This window comes from Salvelinus alpinus, chromosome 1, assembly GCF_045679555.1.
Source record: "Salvelinus alpinus chromosome 1, SLU_Salpinus.1, whole genome shotgun sequence".
Classification (NCBI taxonomy): domain Eukaryota; kingdom Metazoa; phylum Chordata; class Actinopteri; order Salmoniformes; family Salmonidae; genus Salvelinus; species Salvelinus alpinus.
In genome coordinates this window covers 106926320-106946712 of record NC_092086.1, presented here as the reverse complement: position 1 = coordinate 106946712, position 20393 = coordinate 106926320, and the positions used below count along the sequence as shown (strand labels likewise).

Genomic DNA, 20393 nt, shown 5'->3' with positions numbered 1-20393 from the left:
CACAACCTCACCCCGTTGAAAGCACACAAATTAATGACAGTCTACACATAGCATTTGATTTATGATGACGACGAACACAAGCGTCAGGTTCAGCTTTTTCCTATGCTCTTCACAGCCATGTGCAAGTAGACACATTTGACAAGATATAAGTAAGTAACTACTTTAAAATGTAGCACAATTGTTCTTAATATAGCTAGTAGTTATAATGTAAACATGTCCCAATCCCAAATATGCTCCTGCATCGATCCGTTATTTATGTTTTAGTTCGACTGCATACGCAACGACCTTTCATACGTTATAGCTAAATGCCACCACCGTTTAGCTAGCTAGTTTTAGTTAAATATCATCAAAGACTATGGAGGCATTGCTATCATATTAGCTAGCTTGCTTTTGTTTAACATTGTGTAACATGCATGAGTGATATTGATATTATTGATATATAGCCAACTGAAGTAGGCCGTCATTGTAAATCAGAATTTGTTCAAATTAAAGGTTAAATAATAAGGTAGCCAAATAGTGCCCTGAGGGGAGTATAACGATAGAATACTTCTCTTTAATTAAAGGGCACGCTAACTGCATTTATGTTCTTTGTTGTTGTTCTGAATTTAAAGTTTTCAGTCCAGTGTAACAGTGCATCATTTTTACAATCAGAATTAAACAGTTAAAACAACATAAACCTGAATTATTCAGAGGTGTCATGCAATGTGGGCATGCCAGCTGGCCCCTTGCCGTTTATGAAATATCAAAGAGATACAATATCTCACTGAACACCTGTGCTACAGTTTTTCTGCTTCACTTCACGTGTAAAGATAACCATCATCCCCCCCCCCCCTATCCCTTCCCCTGGACTCAGAGGCACGGCCAATGGTTACATCTATGATAAACACTGAGGCTCAGTGGAGACACAAAAGAGTCATGCTTAAAAAAAACGATCTTCCTGTAGCGTTACTACTAGCCGTGTTTTTCAGGGAGGCGTCCGGCTGCTGGCTTTGTGAAGGGAGTGATACAATCGCAGCCAACCTGGGTTTGTTTAGAGAATAAACCATGTGTATGGTCTCTGCCTTCTGGCCCAGATATTATTGATAGAGTAAAGAGCTACAGACTGTACACAACACATACGTTTCAGGTGAGGCTGTGCTGGATCCCCCTGCCTGCTTAAGGTGCAGTCTCTATACACACACAAAGCAAGGTGGTATTATGACTAGAAGCCAAGCCCCTCACCCAGATGCAGGGTGTGTCCCAAATGGCACCCTATTCCTTATATAGTGCACTACTTTTAACCAGAGTCCTATGTAGGAAATGGGACGCAAACATTCTGTTGAGGTGATTTACGAGGGTGACGTTAACAGTGTGTATCCACCTGCGTGATAGTGTAGTGCCCCATTTCTCTTAACGGTGTGTTCATCACACACAATGGAGGAAGTCATCCAGGGTATGGTACATGGCTGGTTGTTCACACCCGTTGCCAATGAAAGGCACGGTTCAGAAAGACCCTCATGGATGAGTAGAGTTTGAGGGAGTTTTGGTGGGTGGCTGCCGGGCTCCTCTGCACCCTGGAATGGAGATTCCCTGCTTCAGGAAAAATGCCCCTGGGGGGGAAATGTTGTTGTGAAGTGTGTTAAAGGTTTGAAAGAGCCATTTTCAGAACTATATGTTTTTTGTTGTTGTGAAAGATAGTGACTCTTTGTTTGGGCTGATCTGTGACCCACTGACTAGCACCTCCCTCCGTCAGAGGGGAATAAGGCAACCTCAAAGTTACACACAAGGATGCTTTATTGACATGCACACGGTTGAAATGGACATGGAAAGGTAGTGGTTTTTGTGCATGCACACATCCCACAAGTCCAGAGAGATGAGTCCAGCTGTTGTTGTGCTGGACAGAGATTTGTTTGCTGCTCTTTGACTGCTTGAAGGACTGACCATCCTACTGATCCTCGACTTCGGCGATGTCATTTACAAAATAGCCTCCAACACTCTACTCAACAAATTGGATGCAGTCTATCACAGTGCCATCTGTTTTGTCACCAAAGCCCCATATACTACCCACCATTGCGACCTGTACGCTCTCGTTGGCTGGCCCTCGCTTCATACTCGTCGCCAAACCCACTGGCTCCAGGTCATCTACAAGTCTCTGCTAGGTAAAGCCCCGCCTTATCTCAGCTCGCTGGTCACCATAACAGAACCCACCCGTAGCATGCTCTCCAGCAGGTATATCTCACTAGTCACCCCCAAAGCCAATTCCTCCATTGGATGCCTTTCTTTCCAGTTCTCTGCTACCAATGACTGGAATCAACTGCAAAAAATCACTGAAGCTGGAGATTCATATCTCCCTCACTAGCTTTAAGCACCAGCTGTCAGAGCAGCTCACAGATCACTGCACCTGTACATAGCCATCTGTAAATAGTCCATCCAACTACCTCATCCCTATACTGTATTTATTTATTTATCTTGCTCCTTTGCACCCCAGTATCTCTACTTGCACATTCATCTTCTGCACATCAATCACTTCCATGTTTAATTGCTATATTGTAATTACTTTGCCACCATGGCTTATTTATTGCCTTAGCTCCCTTATCTTACCTCATTTGCACACACTGTATATAGACTTTTTCTGCTGTATTATTGACTATGTTTGTTTATTCCATGTGTAACTCTGTTGTATGTGTTGAACTGCTTTGCTTTATTCTTGGCCAGGTCGCAGTTGTAAATCAGAACTTGTTTTCAATTAGCCTTCCTGGTTAAATAAAGGTGAAATAAAATAAATAAATAAAAAGGAGACAGGAGTTGGGGATCTGGGACCCAAGATGACTGCCTATGATTGGCTGACCCCTCGGTGTGATAAGGCTCCTGACAACCATGACCCCTAGTGACCAATCGATTTGGCTATGGCCAGAGGTGTGAAGGGCCAGTTTACTACCCATAGCCTAGCCTGCCAAGCTCCAGCAGAGGAGGGGAGCCTACTGCAGGAGTTAGAAAAGTTGTGTACCAGAGAGAGGGCTGTTAGAATGAGAGGATGTGCTTAAGGTTTCGTGTGTGCTTAAGGTTTCGTGTGTGGAAACCTGCAAAATGGGTTACTTTGATGCATAGCCTATAGATCAGATAAAGGAACCAAGCGAGCTTCATTGCCTACACAACACTGCCCCCATTATATGGCTTGTTGCACTTTTAATATGGCACGGCAGTACGTAGACTGTTGGAGTGCTGTACTTGGGGGCCACCCCTTTTGTGATGAAAAATGACATTGTGACGCTACGCTCCGTAGGGTCTGTCTCCGTAGGTTATAAATAGCCCTTAAGAGTCCCTGGGAGGGAATTCATAACAGATTGATTTGACTGTTTAGAGCCCTACAGTGGAGGTGTCATACCCATAAAACCTAGCGGTCATTTTCCCACAATTCATTTTTCCATAGGGAATGTTAGAAACATTTCAAATAAAGGTTGTGTTTGCGTGGACTTACCCTGGCGTGACGTTTTGATAAACCTGTGAATTTCTCTCGGACATGTATCAATGTTCGGCTCTATTTACTCTGATTCGAAAATGCTAATTAGGATTAAAGTAGACATCATGCAAGACTACAGTCATCAATGACCTTGGATCACAGAAGGTATTTGCACTGGTGACATACAATGCTGCGAAGATGAAGGCTTCTTGGTCTACCCTCACATCACACCCATTTTCTGTGCTGCTCATGCATTGAATCTGCTCCTCAAGGACATCATGGCACTGAAAACAATGGACACACTACAAGAGAGCCAAGGAAATGGTTAGGTATGTGAAGGGTCATCAAGTTATAGCAGCAATCTCCCTCACCAAGCAGTGAGAAGAATAAGAGCACCACATTGAAGCTGCCCAGCAACACCCGTTGGGGTGGTGTTGTCATCATGTTTGACAGTATCCTGGAGGGGAAGGAGTTTCTCCAAGGATATGGACAGCCCCATCAAGAGGATCCTCCTGGATGATGTATTTTGGGAGAGGGTGGTAAGCAGCCTGAAACTCCTGAAACCTATAGCAGTAGTCATTGCACGGATTGAGGGAGACAATGCCATCCTGTCTGATGTTCAGACTGCTTGCAGATGTAAGAGAAGAAATCCGTACTGCCCTGCCCACTTCACTGTTGCTCCAAGCAGAGGAAACTGCAGTTCTGAAATACGTCAAAGAGCGTGAAGACTTTTGCCTGAAGCCCGCACACTCCGCAGTGTACATGTTGGACCCCAAGTATGCTGGCAAGAGCATCCTGTCTGGTGCAGAGATCAACAAGGCCTATGGTGTCATCACTACTGTGTCTCGTCACCTTGGCCTGGATGAGGGCAAGGGCTTTGGGATGGAGATGCAATATGGCAGTCGTGCCAACATATCTCATCAGCCACCTGGTGGAAGGGACTTTGTGGATCTGAGGCTCTTTCCCCTGTTGCCTCCATCATCCTTCAAATCACACCAACATCAGTAGCCTCAGAGTGCAACTGGTTCTTGTTTGGGAACACACACCAAAGCACGCAACAGGCTGACCAATACAAGGGTTGAAAAATTGGTGGCCATCCAGGCAAATTTTTGGCTTTTTGAGCCTGACAACGAGCCATCCTCAAGGTTGGAAAGTGACAGTGAAGATGAGGCCTCAGTCTGATGTCCAAGAGGTGGACATTGAGGAGGTTCAGGGAGAAGACATGGAAGTCTGAGAGGAAGACAACCAAAGCCTTAGTTTCTAGACTCTCATTTCTGATGTTGAAAACATTTTTGGGAGATGCGAGGGATCATTCCATATTCCCTTTTGTTCAGTGAAATCATCCCATGTGAAGAGTCAACTCATTTAATTAAAGTTCAGTTTGTTACTACATTTTTATTTCTATTAGGATTTAATCATTTGGGATTATGTCTACTTATGATAAGGTAAAAGGTTTATGTTTCTGTCTCCATATGATATGGTAAATTTAGCCAATGCAAGAAACATCTACATATTAATTTGCATATATTTCCGTTAATTCCCACGGACAGTTTCCACCTCCTGAATATTCCCCAAAATGTGCAACCCTAGTTCTAACTCATACTGTTGTAATTGAAGCAGTAGCATACAGTATGTAGATAGACAGACATATGTACCCCCCCTGCTGGTTAGTATTACAGATGCTACTAATGATGCTGGGCATGTGTGGTACAGTACTTCGATAGGATCGCTGCACTATGAAAAGAGAATTGTAACCAGATAGATCTACAAACTGATATATGATCACTTCATAGCTTTAGTGTTTTTATTAGCTTGACAGTCATGTTTTATCATCAAACAATAATCATGTCTTGTCCATTCATCTTTTGATGTTTCTTTTTTTATTTCTCCATGTCACTGTCTGACAGCTATGACACTGAGTCTGCTGGGCCTAATGCGGCCGGCTTTGTGCCGATCCCTCGTCGCCCTGGTCCCCATGGTGAGGTCTCCTCAGCTGGTAGTCATCCCCAGGGTCCAACTGCTGCTCCCAAATATCTTTCATCAAAACATGGTCCCCCCTGCTGCCTCCTGCGTACGCTTCTACGCCACCAAGAAGAGTAAAGGTGAGTGGAGGGCCGCTTGCCTCGGCAGCTTTTTATTTTAGCTGAAGGATTTAGCTAGTAGTGTTCCCCTCAAATATAGTGGTAGGAATCAAGACCTACTGAAGTGGTCAGAACATTCAGGAGGTTGAAAACCCCACTTCACTGTGATTTCTTGTCTTGCTTTTATTTGTAATGACAGTGATAGACAAGACTACCAGCATGCAGGCCTCCCTCCTCTCCCACTCCATCCTCTCTTTCTGTTCTTCCCCTTTTGAAGTCTTTCTGAAGACCGCCTGCTTTTATTTTTTCCCTCAGCTAAGGCAGCAAAGGGCCAGGCTTCCAAAGTGAACATCAACTCCTCGCTGGTGGAGGACATCATCAGTCTGGAGGAAGTGAAGGAGGATATGTCCGCCGTCCTCACCACCCTGAAGGACGACTTCAGCCGCAGCCTGAGCATCAGAAGCTCTCCAGGTGCGTAGGGGCCGTGGACTGTAAGGTAGGGGCTATTTCCATGGAGAGGATAGTCTCTCATGACCGACTGTTGATAATCTGGCCAGTGCACTCGGTTCTAGGTGCTGAGATTATGAAGAGGGAACCGTTCAGTTCTGTCAGTAGAGGGAACCGTTCAGTTCTGTCAGTAGAGGGAACCGTTCAGTTCTGTCAGTAGAGGGAACCGTTCAGTTCTGTCAGTAGAGGGAACCGTTCAGTTCTGTCAGTAGAGGGAACCGTTCAGTTCTGTCAGTAGAGGGAACCGTTCAGTTCTGTCAGTAGAGGGAACCGTTCAGTTCTGTCAGTAGAGGGAACCGTTCAGTTCTGTCAGTAGAGGGAACCGTTCAGTTCTGTCAGTAGAGGGAACCGTTCAGTTCTGTCAGTAGAGGGAACCGTTCAGTTCTGTCAGTAGAGGGAACCGTTCAGTTCTGTCAGTAGAGGGAACCGTTCAGTTCTGTCAGTAGAGGGAACCGTTCAGTTCTGTCAGTAGAGGGAACCGTTCAGTTCTGTCAGTAGAGGGAACCGTTCAGTTCTGTCAGTAGAGGGAACCGTTCAGTTCTGTCAGTAGAGGGAACCGTTCAGTTCTGTCAGTAGAGGGAACCGTTCAGTTCTGTCAGTAGAGGGAACCGTTCAGTTCTGTCAGTAGAGGATACCTTTCAGTTCTGTCAGTAGAGGGAACCTTTCAGTTCTGTCAGTACCACTGTCTGATCTTTCAATGCGGGATGCAAAGCTCTGAAGGCCTGACATTTAAGTGTTGTCCTTCTTTGTAAGCTTTAAAAGACCAAAGTCAACTGTTGGTTTCACTATCGATTGTTGGTCAAAAGATGAGGAAAAAGTGCATCTCCATCTGTTTACTTTCTCCCTGACAAATGGCCTGAGGGGGGGAAGAGTGATCCCTGCCCTTTACCTTGACCCCTGTTAACCCTGTTTCCTGAACTACATCCAGTTCAAAGCCTCCCCCTCTCCCCTCGGTGCAGACCAACCCTGAGAGGGGGGCTGAAGGGAGGGCCCCAGGGGGAGGAAGCTGTAATACCAGGATTTATACACAGATTAAATACCTCCCCTCCCCTCTCCCTCTTTGCTCTTCTGTCCAGATGCACAGTAATCTGTGGAAGCAGCAGGATTTAGAGCTGACAGGGAATCTGACTGGAGAGATTTTGGAATGGGGGGAATCATGACATCATTTTGTTCTTGTGTGTTTGATAGTCTCATCTGGGTCTCATTATGTGGTGTGTTTTGTTGTAAGGAAAGTTAGCTGAAGGAAGGGCTGTTGTATTGGACGGGTTAATACGGTGAACCGGGCATCTGGGAACTCGCAGACAGTGTGGAGGTATTACAGCCTGTTCCTCTCAGTTCCTCTGCTAGAAGACTAACCTCTCGTGTCCATGGGAACACTGGACTAACGTCAGGCTATCCAGTCCTCCCTGAACAGCTCGGTGTATATTGCCTCAGATGAATACACTGAAACGAGAGCATTTTCAGGTCAGGATGCCAGTCACCCTCAACCAACACAGACATATTTACAACCCCAGTCTGTCTCCCAGAGATGGGTCAGAGCATTAGCTTCCATAGTTCAAAACAACTAGTTAATGTCATCCTCACGATCGTAAGGTGCCCCAGGCTAGAGCTCATGATCCCAGGGCACCCACCCACTAAACGTCACACAGGATCCACCTGGAGGTCTGATGGGACTTTATCATGAGGAACCCAGGGTCGGGTCGAGAACTAGAGAGAGGAAAAGGGAGGTAGCTCTTACCTGAATATGTCCTGTAAGAATAAATTTTTGTATTGCAAAACGTTTGCAAAACGTTTTTCTACAGTGTGCCCTACTGAACAAAACCCATGGTAAATGTGTGTTTTTTTTGGAGAAGGCCTGTATTGTTGACTAATAGTCTACCTTCTGCCATGTTGGGTCAGCTGCCTGTGCCCTGACCAGGAAGAGTCCATTTGGCTAATGGCTTTCCAGTCGATCCTCATCCCTCCTCATGCCGTTTAGGAAATGCCTGTGTGCCCTCTGGAAGCGCTAGCAGATGTGCAGGCAGCCAGGTAGTCTCTCTGGTCTACCAGCCGGCTCTAGCAGTTAGCCTGGGGACGAGGTTAGGGCTCGAGTAACGCAGGCTAAAAAAGCTAGATTACTCTATGGTCCACCCCACCCTCCACACTTCTCCACTAGCGAGGGATAGAGTTGGTGATGTAAGCCAGAGGACGGCGAGGGAGGAAACGGCAGCGTCTGAGGTAAGCCAGATGAGAAGAGGAGACCCATGTTGAAGCTCTGGTTCAGCAGTCTGCACTGTTAGGGGGTGACCGAGAGAGGAGATGAGGGTTGGGGGGGACCTCCTGCACCCCAGCCAAAACCAAACCTGCATCCCAACCATAACCTTCAGCTCACTCTCTGCCAACAGTCTGAGGCTTCATAGTGATCACATAACGGTTTAGTTGTCTTGGTCATGTCTTGTTTTATGCTGGGACTCAAGAATTACGTTTATTGTTTTTATATTCTGTTCATAAAGCGTCTCAGACTAGGAGTAACATGACATGGACAGTGGGGACCTGATCCTAGATCAGCACTCCTACTCTGACATGCTGTATAAATACGGGCCCTGGTCCTTTTGGGTTTTCAGGAGCTCTGGATCACATTGTGGTGTCCATGGCAGACGGCAAGTTCCCACTGAACCAGCTGGGTCAGATCTCCATGAAGTCCCCTCAGCTCATCGTGGTCAACATGACCGGTTTCCCAGAGGTGAGCTCACATATGCACAGTACAGACACACACACACACACACACACACACACACACACACACACACACACACACACACACACACACACACACACACTGTATGAACCACACTCTGGGCTGATGGCAACACATTGTGAAATTGGCACGTCATTTTAGAAACTTGGATTGAAATCTCCTACTCTTGTCTCATCCAGTGCATGGAAGGTTGAGCAGTGTCAAGTGTCGACACACAACTTCCATCGAGCTCTCTCGTTCTCTCTCTCGTTCTCTCTTACTCCTTTCTCCTCTGAAACTTGAGTCGGTTAGTGATCGATGGTTCAGGGAAGCTCTTTGTTCTGGGATAAGATTGAAACAAATGCCAAGACTCTGTGGTCAGCTGTCATCAGCAGGAAGTGACCGCGCTTTGCCCTCTGGGAAGGCGGAGAGCCAAATGCTCCAATAGATTCTCTTTCTCTCAGACACACTGAAAGTGAACAACTCCTTCCCTCTTCATTCTTTTCTCCCTGTGTTTCTCCTTCCCCCTGGTCTTTTCTCCCTAAAGCGTCCTATGTTGTTGAGGGTTGCCCCTGTCTAATTCTGGGATCAGTTTTAAAGGGAGATTGATGCTCTTTGGCCTTGGCTCAGATCCATTTAGTACTGCAGAGTACTGTTTCTTCAACATGAGCAGCTGAACCTGGAACGTAGTACTCTTGTCACCGTAGGTGTACTAATACATTATTCATGAGAGATCACAGCTTTTAGATTTGCAGATTTGTTTTTGTGAAACTCATACGGATTAGCATATTGTCATTATCAGAGACCCCCCCCCCCCCCCCCCCCCGGGACACACAAACTATTGCAGCATAAATACTGGAGGCTGACGGGAGGGGTCGGGAGACACTGGCCCCGTCCGACGATACCTCCGGACAGGGCCTAACAGGCAGGATATAACCCCACCCACTTTGCCAAAGCACAGCCCCAACACCACTAGAGGGATATCTTCAACCACCAACTTACCATCCTGAGACGAGGCAGAAGACCTCCCCCTTGGCATGAACCCAGGGTGTGTACGGCAGGACCAAATTGGAAAGATAGGTAGGAGCAAGCCCATGTAATGCTTTGTAGGTTAGCAGTAAAACCTTGAAATCAGCCCTTGCCTTAACAGGAAGCCAGTGTAGAGAGGCTAGCACCGGAGTAATATGATCACATTTTTTGGTTCTAGGCAAGATTCTAGCAGCCATGTTTAGCACTAACTGAAGTTTATTTTGTGCTTTATCCGGGTAGCCGGAAAGTAGAGCATTGCAGTAGTCTAACCTAGAAGTGACAAAAGAACTCCCATTACCTAATAGTCTTAACAGCCCAGCTAAGGCAACACAGGGGGGACTGCACAGCACCCAGAGCAAATAGGGTTATAATTATTCACATCAATTACCCATGATCCTAACGAGAGGCCATTGTTTTCCAGCCATTCAGTACTGTGTTACTGCAAACCCCCAGTGGCTGTTGTGAAGTGGCGATGGCAGCATGAATTAAACCACTTGGATCTGAAGGAAGAAAGGGATGTAAAAGGTCTGTGTGGGATCCTCAACATCATTAACCAGCTGTTTTCTTTAGCTCTGTTCGTTCCTCTCGGTTGGGCTGTGGCTTTGAACTGGCTGTGTTTATTCACAAACCTCTGTGTAATTCCACAATTTAACATATTAACCAGAACATGCCTGGTGTTTACAGAGCTGGCCAGAACAGAGCACAGCATTCCCCCACTTTTCCCTAATGGCTAGAGCTGTAGGAAGTAATGATGAATTCAGTACTGAGAACAATCAAACATAGGTATGGGATGGCTCTCTGGAGTTACTAGAGAATAGGAGAGAACCAGAGAATGGGAGAAGCTGTTTATTTAATAATTCATTTTTAACCCCCTTTTTCTCCCCAATTTCGTGATTACGATCTTGTCCCATCGCTGCAACTCCCCAACGGGCTCGGGAGAGGCCTCTGAAACATGACCCGCCTAGCCGCGCTTCCCAACACCCGACCACTTTACCTGGAAGCCAGCTGCACCAATGTGTCGGAGGAAACACCGTTCAACTGGCGACCAAAGTCAGCCTGCAAGCACCCGGCCCGCCACAAGGAGTCAAGTAAAGACACCCCCAGCCAAACCCTCCCCTAACCCGGACGATGCTGGGCCAATTGTGCTCCGCCATATGGGAATACCGGTCATGGATGGAATACCGGTCATGGATGGAATACCGGTCATGGATGGAATACCGGTCATGGATGGAATACCGGTCATGGATGGAATACCGGTCATGGATGGAATACCATACCGGTCATGGGATGGAATACCATACCGGTCATGGGATGGAATACCATACCGGTCATGGGATGGAATACCATACCGGTCATGGGATGGAATACCATACCGGTCATGGGATGGAATACCATACCGGTCATGGGATGGAATACCATACCGGTCATGGGATGGAATACCGGTCATGGGATGGAATACCATACCGGTCATGGGATGGAATACCGGTCATGGGATGGAATACCATACCGGTCATGGGATGGAACCCCGGTCATGGGATGGAATACCATACCGGTCATGGGATGGAATACCGGTCATGGGATGGAATACCATACCGGTCATGGGATGGAACCCCGGTCATGGGATGGAATACCATACCGGTCATGGGATGGAACCCCGGTCATGGGATGGAATACCATACCGGTCATGGGATGGAACCCCGGTCATGGGATGGAATACCATACCGGTCATGGGATGGAACCCCGGTCATGGGATGGAATACCATACCGGTCATGGGATGGAACCCCGGTCATGGGATGGAATACCATACCGGTCATGGGATGGAACCCCGGTCATGGGATGGAATACCGGTCATGGGATGGAATACCGGTCATGGGATGGAATACCGGTCATGGGATGGAATACCATACCGGTCATGGGATGGAACCCCGGTCATGGGATGGAATACCATACCGGTCATGGGATGGAACCCCGGTCATGGGATGGAATACCATACCGGTCATGGGATGGAATACCGGTCATGGGATGGAATACCATACCGGTCATGGGATGGAACCCCGGTCATGGGATGGAATACCGGTCATGGGATGGAATACCGGTCATGGGATGGAATACCATACCGGTCATGGGATGGAACCCCGGTCATGGGATGGAATACCGGTCATGGGATGGAATACCATACCGGTCATGGGATGGAATACCATACCGGTCATGGGATGGAACCCCGGTCATGGGATGGAATACCGGTCATGGGATGGAATACCGGTCATGGGATGGAATACCATACCGGTCATGGGATGGAACCCCGGGCTGTTGTGTTGCCGCAACACTGAGATGCAGAGCCTTAGACCGCTGTGCCACTCGGGAGGCTGTTTTTATTTATATATTTAACTTGCAAGGCAAGAGACTTTATGAATTAATACAAACAAATAAATCCTTGAATCTCGCTGCCAATTCTTTCCCCCCTCAGTGGTTAAGACCATAAGAAAGGTTAAAGCCCTGCTCTCCTCCCACATTACACACTCACACTTTTGGACTGAAGCGGTTGTCATGTTGCAGCAGCAGAGATTTGTGAATGTGTGATATACAGTAACTCTGGTACCAGTGGGATTTGGTCCATTTCATTATGTACTATTTGGCGTTCCTGTTTGAGAGTTCTCGCTCCCTTGTCATATCTGGTGATGTTGCTCTTAGTGCTGAGTTTCAAACTGGTTCTCAGTGTTGAACCTGAACTCGGTGTGCTCAGCGTTAGTGTGTTCCCACACGGCCTGTACTGCCAGTCTAACAGGCTCCATGTACTGGAGGCTTCACAGGCCCAGTCTCGGACTCTCAGGCACCTCCTTTCTGTCTTCCCTGTTTCTGACGCTCTCCCTCGGGCACCTCTCCTTTCTGTCTTCCCTGTTTGTGACGCTCTCCCTCGGGCACCTCTCCCACCACCACAGACAAATCACATAGACAATTAATGAAAAGGCTGTAATCTGGATATTGGAGTTCAACCACAGTTAGTTCTAACATGCATCTCCTAGATAATGACTCTGTTGTCTACCAGACCGTTAGTTCTAACATACATCTCCTAGATAATGACTCTGTTGTCTACCAGACCGTTAGTTCTAACATGCATCTCCTAGATAATGACTCTGTTGTCTACCAGACCGTTAGTTCTAACATGCATCTCCTAGATAATGACTCTGTTGTCTACCAGACCGTTAGTTCTAACATGCATCTCCTAGATAATGACTCTGTTGTCTACCAGACCGTTAGTTCTAACATGCATCTCCTAGATAATGACTCTGTTGTCTACCAGACCGTTAGTTCTAACATGCATCTCCTAGATAATGACTGTTGTCTACCAGACCGTTAGTTCTAACATGCATCTCCTAGATAATGACTCTGTTGTCTACCAGACCGTTAGTTCTAACATGCATCTCCTAGATAATGACTCTGTTGTCTACCAGACCGTTAGTTCTAACATGCATCTCCTAGATAATGACTCTGTTGTCTACCAGACCGTTAGTTCTAACATGCATCTCCTAGATAATGACTCTGTTGTCTACCAGACCGTTAGTTCTAACATGCATCTCCTAGATAATGACTCTGTTGTCTACCAGACCGTTAGTTCTAACATACATCTCCTAGATAATGACTCTGTTGTCTACCAGACCGTTAGTTCTAACATGCATCTCCTAGATAATGACTCTGTTGTCTACCAGACCGTTAGTTCTAACATGCATCTCCTAGATAATGACTCTGTTGTCTACCAGACCGTTAGTTCTAACATGCATCTCCTAGATAATGACTCTGTTGTCTACCAGACCGTTAGTTCTAACATGCATCTCCTAGATAATGACTCTGTTGTCTACCAGACCGTTAGTTCTAACATGCATCTCCTAGATAATGACTCTGTTGTCTACCAGACCGTTAGTGATAACATGCATCTCCTAGATAATGACTCTGTTGTCTACCAGACCGTTAGTTCTAACATGCATCTCCTAGATAATGACTCTGTTGTCTACCAGACCGTTAGTTCTAACATGCATATCCTAGATAATGACTCTGTTGTCTACCAGACCGTTAGTTCTAACATGCATCTCCTAGATAATGACTCTGTTGTCTACCAGACCGTTAGTTCTAACATGCATCTCCTAGATAATGACTCTGTTGTCTACCAGACCGTTAGTTCTAACATGCATCTCCTAGATAATGACTCTGTTGTCTACCAGACCGTTAGTTCTAACATGCATCTCCTAGATAATGACTCTGTTGTCTACCAGACCGTTAGTTCTAACATGCATCTCCTAGATAATGACTCTGTTGTCTACCAGACCGTTGTGCTGTATAACATATATTCTATAGTGGAAAGAAACTTTACTCAATCTCCTTTTCCAATGCATAGTGAGTACCAGGCCAGAGACCCCGTTCTGACAGCACCCCGCAGCACTTCCACACTGCATGTGTTCCCCCCCAACACACACACACACACACACCCTAGCCCCCCAACCCCCTCTACCAGAGATTCTACACAGTTCACCCAGCTCGCCATGGATCAAAGCCAGCATGACCCAAGGACCGCCTGTGTCTGCAGTGAGAGTACTACTGCCCCAGTCCCAGCTGGCAGTCATTCGGTGCAGGTCTAATGTGTGTTTGTGTCCTCAGGCCGTGGCTGCTGCCACCCGCGCCCTCAGAGAGAGCAGCATGAAACTCAACCCTGAGGTGGACGGAACCATAATCAAGGTGGCCATTCCCAAGTGAGTCAACCAGGCTGGGCCCGAACACTGTCTCTACTCTCGCTCTCTCTTTTTCCTCTCAATTTCATCACTCTCTCTGTTTTACCCTTTCTCTCCATGTCTTTTTCTCTTTCCAGTAATGAATTCTCTTGTCAGTCCCTTCCCTGACCATCCGTCGCATTGTAAAGAAATGCATGGATCTGTCTGTGGTTTCCAGGAGTTTCTGAGACATTTATCTGACTGTAACAGTTCTACAACACCAACCTTGGTCAGAAGTCTTCAGTTCTCTGACCAATTCTGCTCCCTGCCAAATCAAATAGCTTGATGTGCAGCCGTCACTCGCGTAACCACAAAAACATGTGGTTACGTCACAAATGGCACACTACTCCCTATGTAGTGCGCTGCTTTTGACCCTGTCGTGAATACATTTGGGATGCAGGCTGTGTGATTAATAAGTACGCCCAGCAGCAGGTGCTTGTCTGGCAGCGCAGGATAGGGGGACGGACAGACGGACGCCCTCTTCCTCTGCAATCAGTCTCAGCACGCAACAGTATTTGCATTTCCAAAGAGAGCGAGCGTCTTGATTGGCCCAGAATCAGTAATTACACATTATTGTTTGCAGTAAATAGACACCACTCTTGGATTGTTTGCAAATAGTCCCAGGCAAAAATACCAATTACAGAAAATAAAGTGTTAGCTGTTACACCAGCAAAACAAAGTTGTTGACTTTTCTGTGACCATGAGAAGTTATTTTTTTTTGTGGCACAGAGAGCCAGGCATTTAGCCAGGTATTGTTTTAAGGAATGAATGCTTTGGGCATTAATATGAATTGTGCCTACTTTCTCCCATATTCTCTCTATTAAACAGTGTGTTTGTGTGTGTTCATGCTTTGTGTGTGCGACTGTGTGTTATCGCTCGTAACACTGTGTACTGTGTCCATGCAGGGTGACGCGGGAACACAGGGAGAACCTGGCTAAGCTAGCTAAGCAGTTCGGTAACAAGGCCAAGGAGTCTCTGAGGAGGGTGAGATCCAACGCTATCACTCAGGTGAAGAAGGCCAAGGACACCGTCTCCGAGGACACCATCCGATTGGTGGAGAAACAGGTACTGAGATACCTCAACCTGTCCTATCGGAGGACTGAAATACAATGGTTATAATAGTCAGAAGGCTACAAACAATCAGATGAATCCTTACTGTTTTTTGTTGAACCCCGTATTGTTTTACAGTATTTCTATAATCGTAATCGTTGTCTAATAAGAATTTCTGTTCTCCACTCTCTCAGGTTGGGCAGATGGCGGACAGCTTTGCAGCAGATGTAGACAAGCAGTTGACTACCAAGACAAAAGAGCTGCTGGGGTGATGACGACTAACAGCACCACACCTTTATTTTTGATACTGTCACGTTTGCAACGGTTCCTCCTGCATATGACTGGACACGATACTGCACACGATACTGCACACGGTACTGGACACTAGTTGATGGAGGTCTAGTACTGTGCTGTAGATTTGTTTGGCGCTCGTTGGGGGCTTGTTTGTGTGTTCCAGAAGTTGGCATCGCACAACAGCGGCTGCTGGGTTCCTCACTCACTCTCGTCTTCAAACAAACACAGAGAGGAGAAATTGACTTTTAATGGCTTCTGGGAGCCTCCTCCTAATCAAACTGATGCTACAGAGAGCTGTGTTTATGTAGAAAGCACCACACTCGATGTAAACTGAGTGGCTTTTCTGGTCTGAGACACCGAGACAATCTCCCAGAGGACAGGAAGAAGAGATATGTATGTGGTGCCAGCATTTGTTTCAGATTCACCCTTAAAGGGATAGTAAACAATTTTACACATTACATTTTTGTTTTCTTACACTTGGAAGCAGCCTCTCGACATTGAGTGACTGCAACCCTTTAATGCCACTCCAAACTCACTGATTAGTTCTGTCAGTTTGTCCAGGATTAATCCTACAGCTATCAATGCAAACACAATAAAGTGGCTACTACCATTATTTATGGGTGCCATTAACTGAAACACTGCTTTGTACGTCATCTCTGTTCTGTTTCTTCTTCTTTACCTTTGATGTGAGTTAGATGTTAGATTAGTGAGTGATAATGGTCTACTTTCTTCCTCTGTACTAAATTATAATGCATCACACCATTCATCTATTAGGCAGGGTCTTAATATGGTGGTTTACTTGGCCCTACCGTGAGACGCTACACACACACACACACACACACACACACACACACACACACACACACACACAGATGGTCATCGGATAAACAACAGTTTAGAGGAGGAGTGCACAGATGAGGGACCTGGCAGTGTTTCTGGGTCCATATGTCAGTAATTTGGGGGCATTGTGTACCTTGGCCCAGAACATGATCGATGGAGGAGTGAAAGACTCAAGTCCCTGGCCCGAACGCAGCTCTGGAAATTGCTTTCAGCTGAATACTTTCATTTCATTTGACATTTATCAACTGAATTACTGGTCCTCCGCTCGCAGCCTCCCTCTGTTTTAATACTGCTGCCATGGAATAGCGGGATGGTGAGGAGAGAGGAAATAGATTTTCTTGTACATTTTTACCAGCGGCACAAGTCTAAATTGGCTCAGTAAACTTTTGAATTGACAGTGTTAGTGCACTCCCTTTGGACACCAACATCTGGCTGGGAGGTTAAAGTAAGGAGACGTACTGTAACTACCTGGCTGTAGTCCCTGTAGTGATTTGATGTTACATATTATTTCAGTTGAAGCAAGGAACTGTAAGTCTATCTCGCAGGGGCCTTGTCTTCGTACTTTACATGCAGATTTTGTATGTTTGAATTATACATTTTTGGAGTCTTGTGAGAATGGTGTAACATTGATATACCGGTTAGGTTTGGTGAGAGTACTTCACTAAAGCCTGGCAGAGGGGTTGTGCAGGCGATCAAACGTCCCTGCCAGTGCCGCTCTGATTACACACCCAACACCCAGCCCATGTTCCTGAATGGTGGTAATGAGGGCGAGAGAGAGAGAGAGAGAGGGCAGTGAAGCACTTCAGCGGCCATAGAAATGTGTCCCATATGCCTATCGCGTCCTCACCATGTGAAGTGTACCAGCCACCCGACGATCTCATCAAGAATCCAATCAGTGATGTAGAATACACCTCTGGTGTGATGGGAAGACTTTCAGCCCAGCAGTTTGTGTCATAGGGGAAGATTCACTGCATATGTAAATCAGACTGTACATTACCATGGATTTGATGTTCAGAAAGATTTGAGGTGTTAGGAGGGAGGGGGGCTAAATTGGAGAGGGAACAGAGGGAGACCCTTGTTTCATGAGATAGGCAGAGACTGAAAAGAATAGGCTCTGTACAGTTTCTGATCTGTAATTCATATTTGGTGATGGTGTTTGAAATATAAACGCAACATGTAAAGTGTTGGTCCCCTGTTTCATGAGCTGAATTTAAAGATCACCAGAAATGTTCCATACTCACAAAAAGCTTATTTCTCTCAAATATTGTTTACAAATTTGTTTACATCCCTGTTAGTGAGCATTTCTCCTTGGCCAAGATAATCCACCCACCTGACAAGTGTGGCATATCAACAAGTTGATTAAACTGCATGATCATTACAAATGTGCACCTTGTGCTGGGGGCAAAAGGCCATTAAAATGTGCAGTTTTGTCACATAACACAATCCCACAGCTGACTCCAGGAATGTCCACCAGAGTTGCTGCCAGAGAATTGAATGTTCAATTCTCTACCATAAGCCGCCTCTAACTTTGTTTTAGAGAATTTGGCGGTACGTCCAGCCGGCCTCACTACCGCAGACCACGCGTAACCAGCCCAGGACCTCCACATCTGACTTCTTCACCTGCGGGATCGTCTGAGACCAGTCACCCAGACAGCTGATGAAACTGAGGAGTATTTCTGTCTGTAATAAAGCCCTTTTGTGTGGAAAAACTCATTCTGGTTGGGTGGGCCTGGGATGACATAGGCCCACCAATGGCTGCTCTCCTGTCCACTCATGTGAAATCCAAAAATTTTGTCCATAGGCCTAATTCATTTATTTCAATATACTGATTTCCTTATATGAACTGTAACTCTGTAAAATCATTGAAGTTGTTGCATGTTGTGTTTTTATATTTTTGTTCAGTACAATTAAGTCAGTTCTCAGATAAGAACCTTGTAGGTCTACTGTGATAGGCTACAATCTTGATGGCCTGCTATGCATACGGTTCAGGGCTAATGGAATGTCATGTGAGGACTACCTGAAGACTGGAATGTGTGACTTTGGGGTCATAGGGTCAAATGAGTATGTAGGATGACTGATATACATTAATGCAGAGGGTTTTGAGCCTATATGATGCTCTACTTGGTCTAATCTAGACCTTATAAGCCTTTCCACCCACTCAGAAATAGTTATTATAGTATGGAAATTGTTATTGCGTATATGAAACACCATTAGCAGGAGGTGGGGCATCTTAATCATCAGGTAACTAATACTGGGGAAGAAAACTGCTTCATTTCTTTTCTCTATATTGATCTGGCCTTGTGGCCTGTGATGACTGTTGACCTGGCCTTGTGGCCTGTGATGACTGTTGACCTGGCCTTGTGGCCTGTGATGACTGTGTTGACCTGGCCTTGTGGCCTGTGATGACTGTGTTGACCTGGCCTTGTGGCCTGTGATGACTGTGTTGACCTGGCCTTGTGGCCTGTGATGACTGTGTTGACCTGACCTTGTGGACTGTGATGACTGTGTTGACCTGGCCTTGTGGCCTGTGATGACTGTGTTGACCTGGCCTTGTGGACTGTGATGACTGTGTTGACCTGGCCTTGTGGCCTGTGATGACTGTGTTGACCTGGCCTTGTGGACTGTGATGACTGTGTTGACCTGGCCTTGTGGCCTGTGATGACTGTGTTGACCTGGCCTTGTGGACTGTGATGACTGTGTTGACCTGGCCTTGTGGCCTGTGATGACTGTTGATCTGGCCTTGTGGACTGTGATGACTGTGTTGACCTGGCCTTGTGGCCTTTGAGCCATTTCAGTGTCACAGGTGGAACGTGCGCTCGTTTGGGGGGGTCCCTGGGCGGGTCTATGCACGTCTCGCCATGGGCTCGGCTGCCCGTGCACCCGTCGCAGTAAGGAAAGATCGATCCCCTTCTAACAGAGCGTTGCTTTAATCTGAAATGTTTAAACTGTCATTCCAAATCGTCTGGATGTCGTGATTACCGGCACGAGGAATTATATATTTAGCTTTATGTCCACTGTGATTTTTTCCCCCCATTTTTTTATCATAAGTGATTGGTACCCTCAATGGTTCCTATCTCTGAGGAGTTGACCTCATCCCCTGGGAACACTGTAATCAAGGGTCTCAGCAGCGCGGCAGAGAGGAGAGAGAGAGAAGTAGATGGTGATGGGTGAGAGGGTGTGATGGGGCTGGGGTATCATAAATGACAATGTTCTGTGTTCCTATTCTAATATGACCCCTACTACAGCACAGACATTAATACATTCATAAGTAAATGGCTTAGGCTATATTTGAAAATGTATGGAGGTGTTCAGTTCAGTCCCCCACTCTCACAACAACCCTTTTGTTACAGTATGTATGGTATGTAGTTTATAATGTTACAGCCCACCCATAGTAAGGCTTCACCAGTTTGAGAAAGCAAAACATGTTGACAGTTGAAGTTGCTGCAAGACCTATTATTGCATTGACCATCTTGTCTTTTTTGACCTTGTGAATGACCTCTCACTTGTGGCCTTGTCTCTATGTACATAATGACACGTATGAGGCCTGTCGTGGCCGTTAGTGCTCTTAAAGCGTCAACATGTCAGTTGATTCAACAGCCTATTTTATGATTGAGAATGTACTTGCCGTTCTTCCGGACTGTGATGAAATGTTGAAGGCCAACTTGCGAACAGGTGA

The 20393-nt window shown here is 46.2% G+C and overlaps 1 protein-coding gene across 1 annotated transcript; it reads left to right on the top strand.

The window, feature by feature from the left end:
• The first annotated feature begins 14 nt into the window (after nucleotides 1-14).
• Nucleotides 15-16513, top strand: LOC139538073 (ribosome-recycling factor, mitochondrial-like). The gene is made up of 7 exons (XM_071340040.1): nucleotides 15-149; nucleotides 5347-5541; nucleotides 5836-5991; nucleotides 8631-8749; nucleotides 14424-14515; nucleotides 15439-15598; nucleotides 15778-16513. The coding sequence occupies exons 2-7, from the start codon at nucleotides 5349-5351 to the stop codon at nucleotides 15853-15855; spliced, it is 798 nt and encodes a 265-aa protein (XP_071196141.1). The 5' UTR covers nucleotides 15-149; nucleotides 5347-5348; the 3' UTR covers nucleotides 15856-16513.
• Nucleotides 16514-20393: the final 3880 nt, after the last annotated feature.

Bases quoted from the DNA above. Each gene is read 5' to 3' on its own strand.
- LOC139538073 (XM_071340040.1), top strand. From the start codon at position 5,349: ATGACACTGAGTCTGCTGGGCCTAATGCGGCCGGCTTTGTGCCGATCC. The intron at 8,750-14,423 runs GTGAGCTCACAT...TTGTGTCCTCAG, and splicing joins ACATGACCGGTTTCCCAGAG to GCCGTGGCTGCTGCCACCCG. The intron at 14,516-15,438 runs GTGAGTCAACCA...GTGTCCATGCAG, and splicing joins ATCAAGGTGGCCATTCCCAA to GGTGACGCGGGAACACAGGG.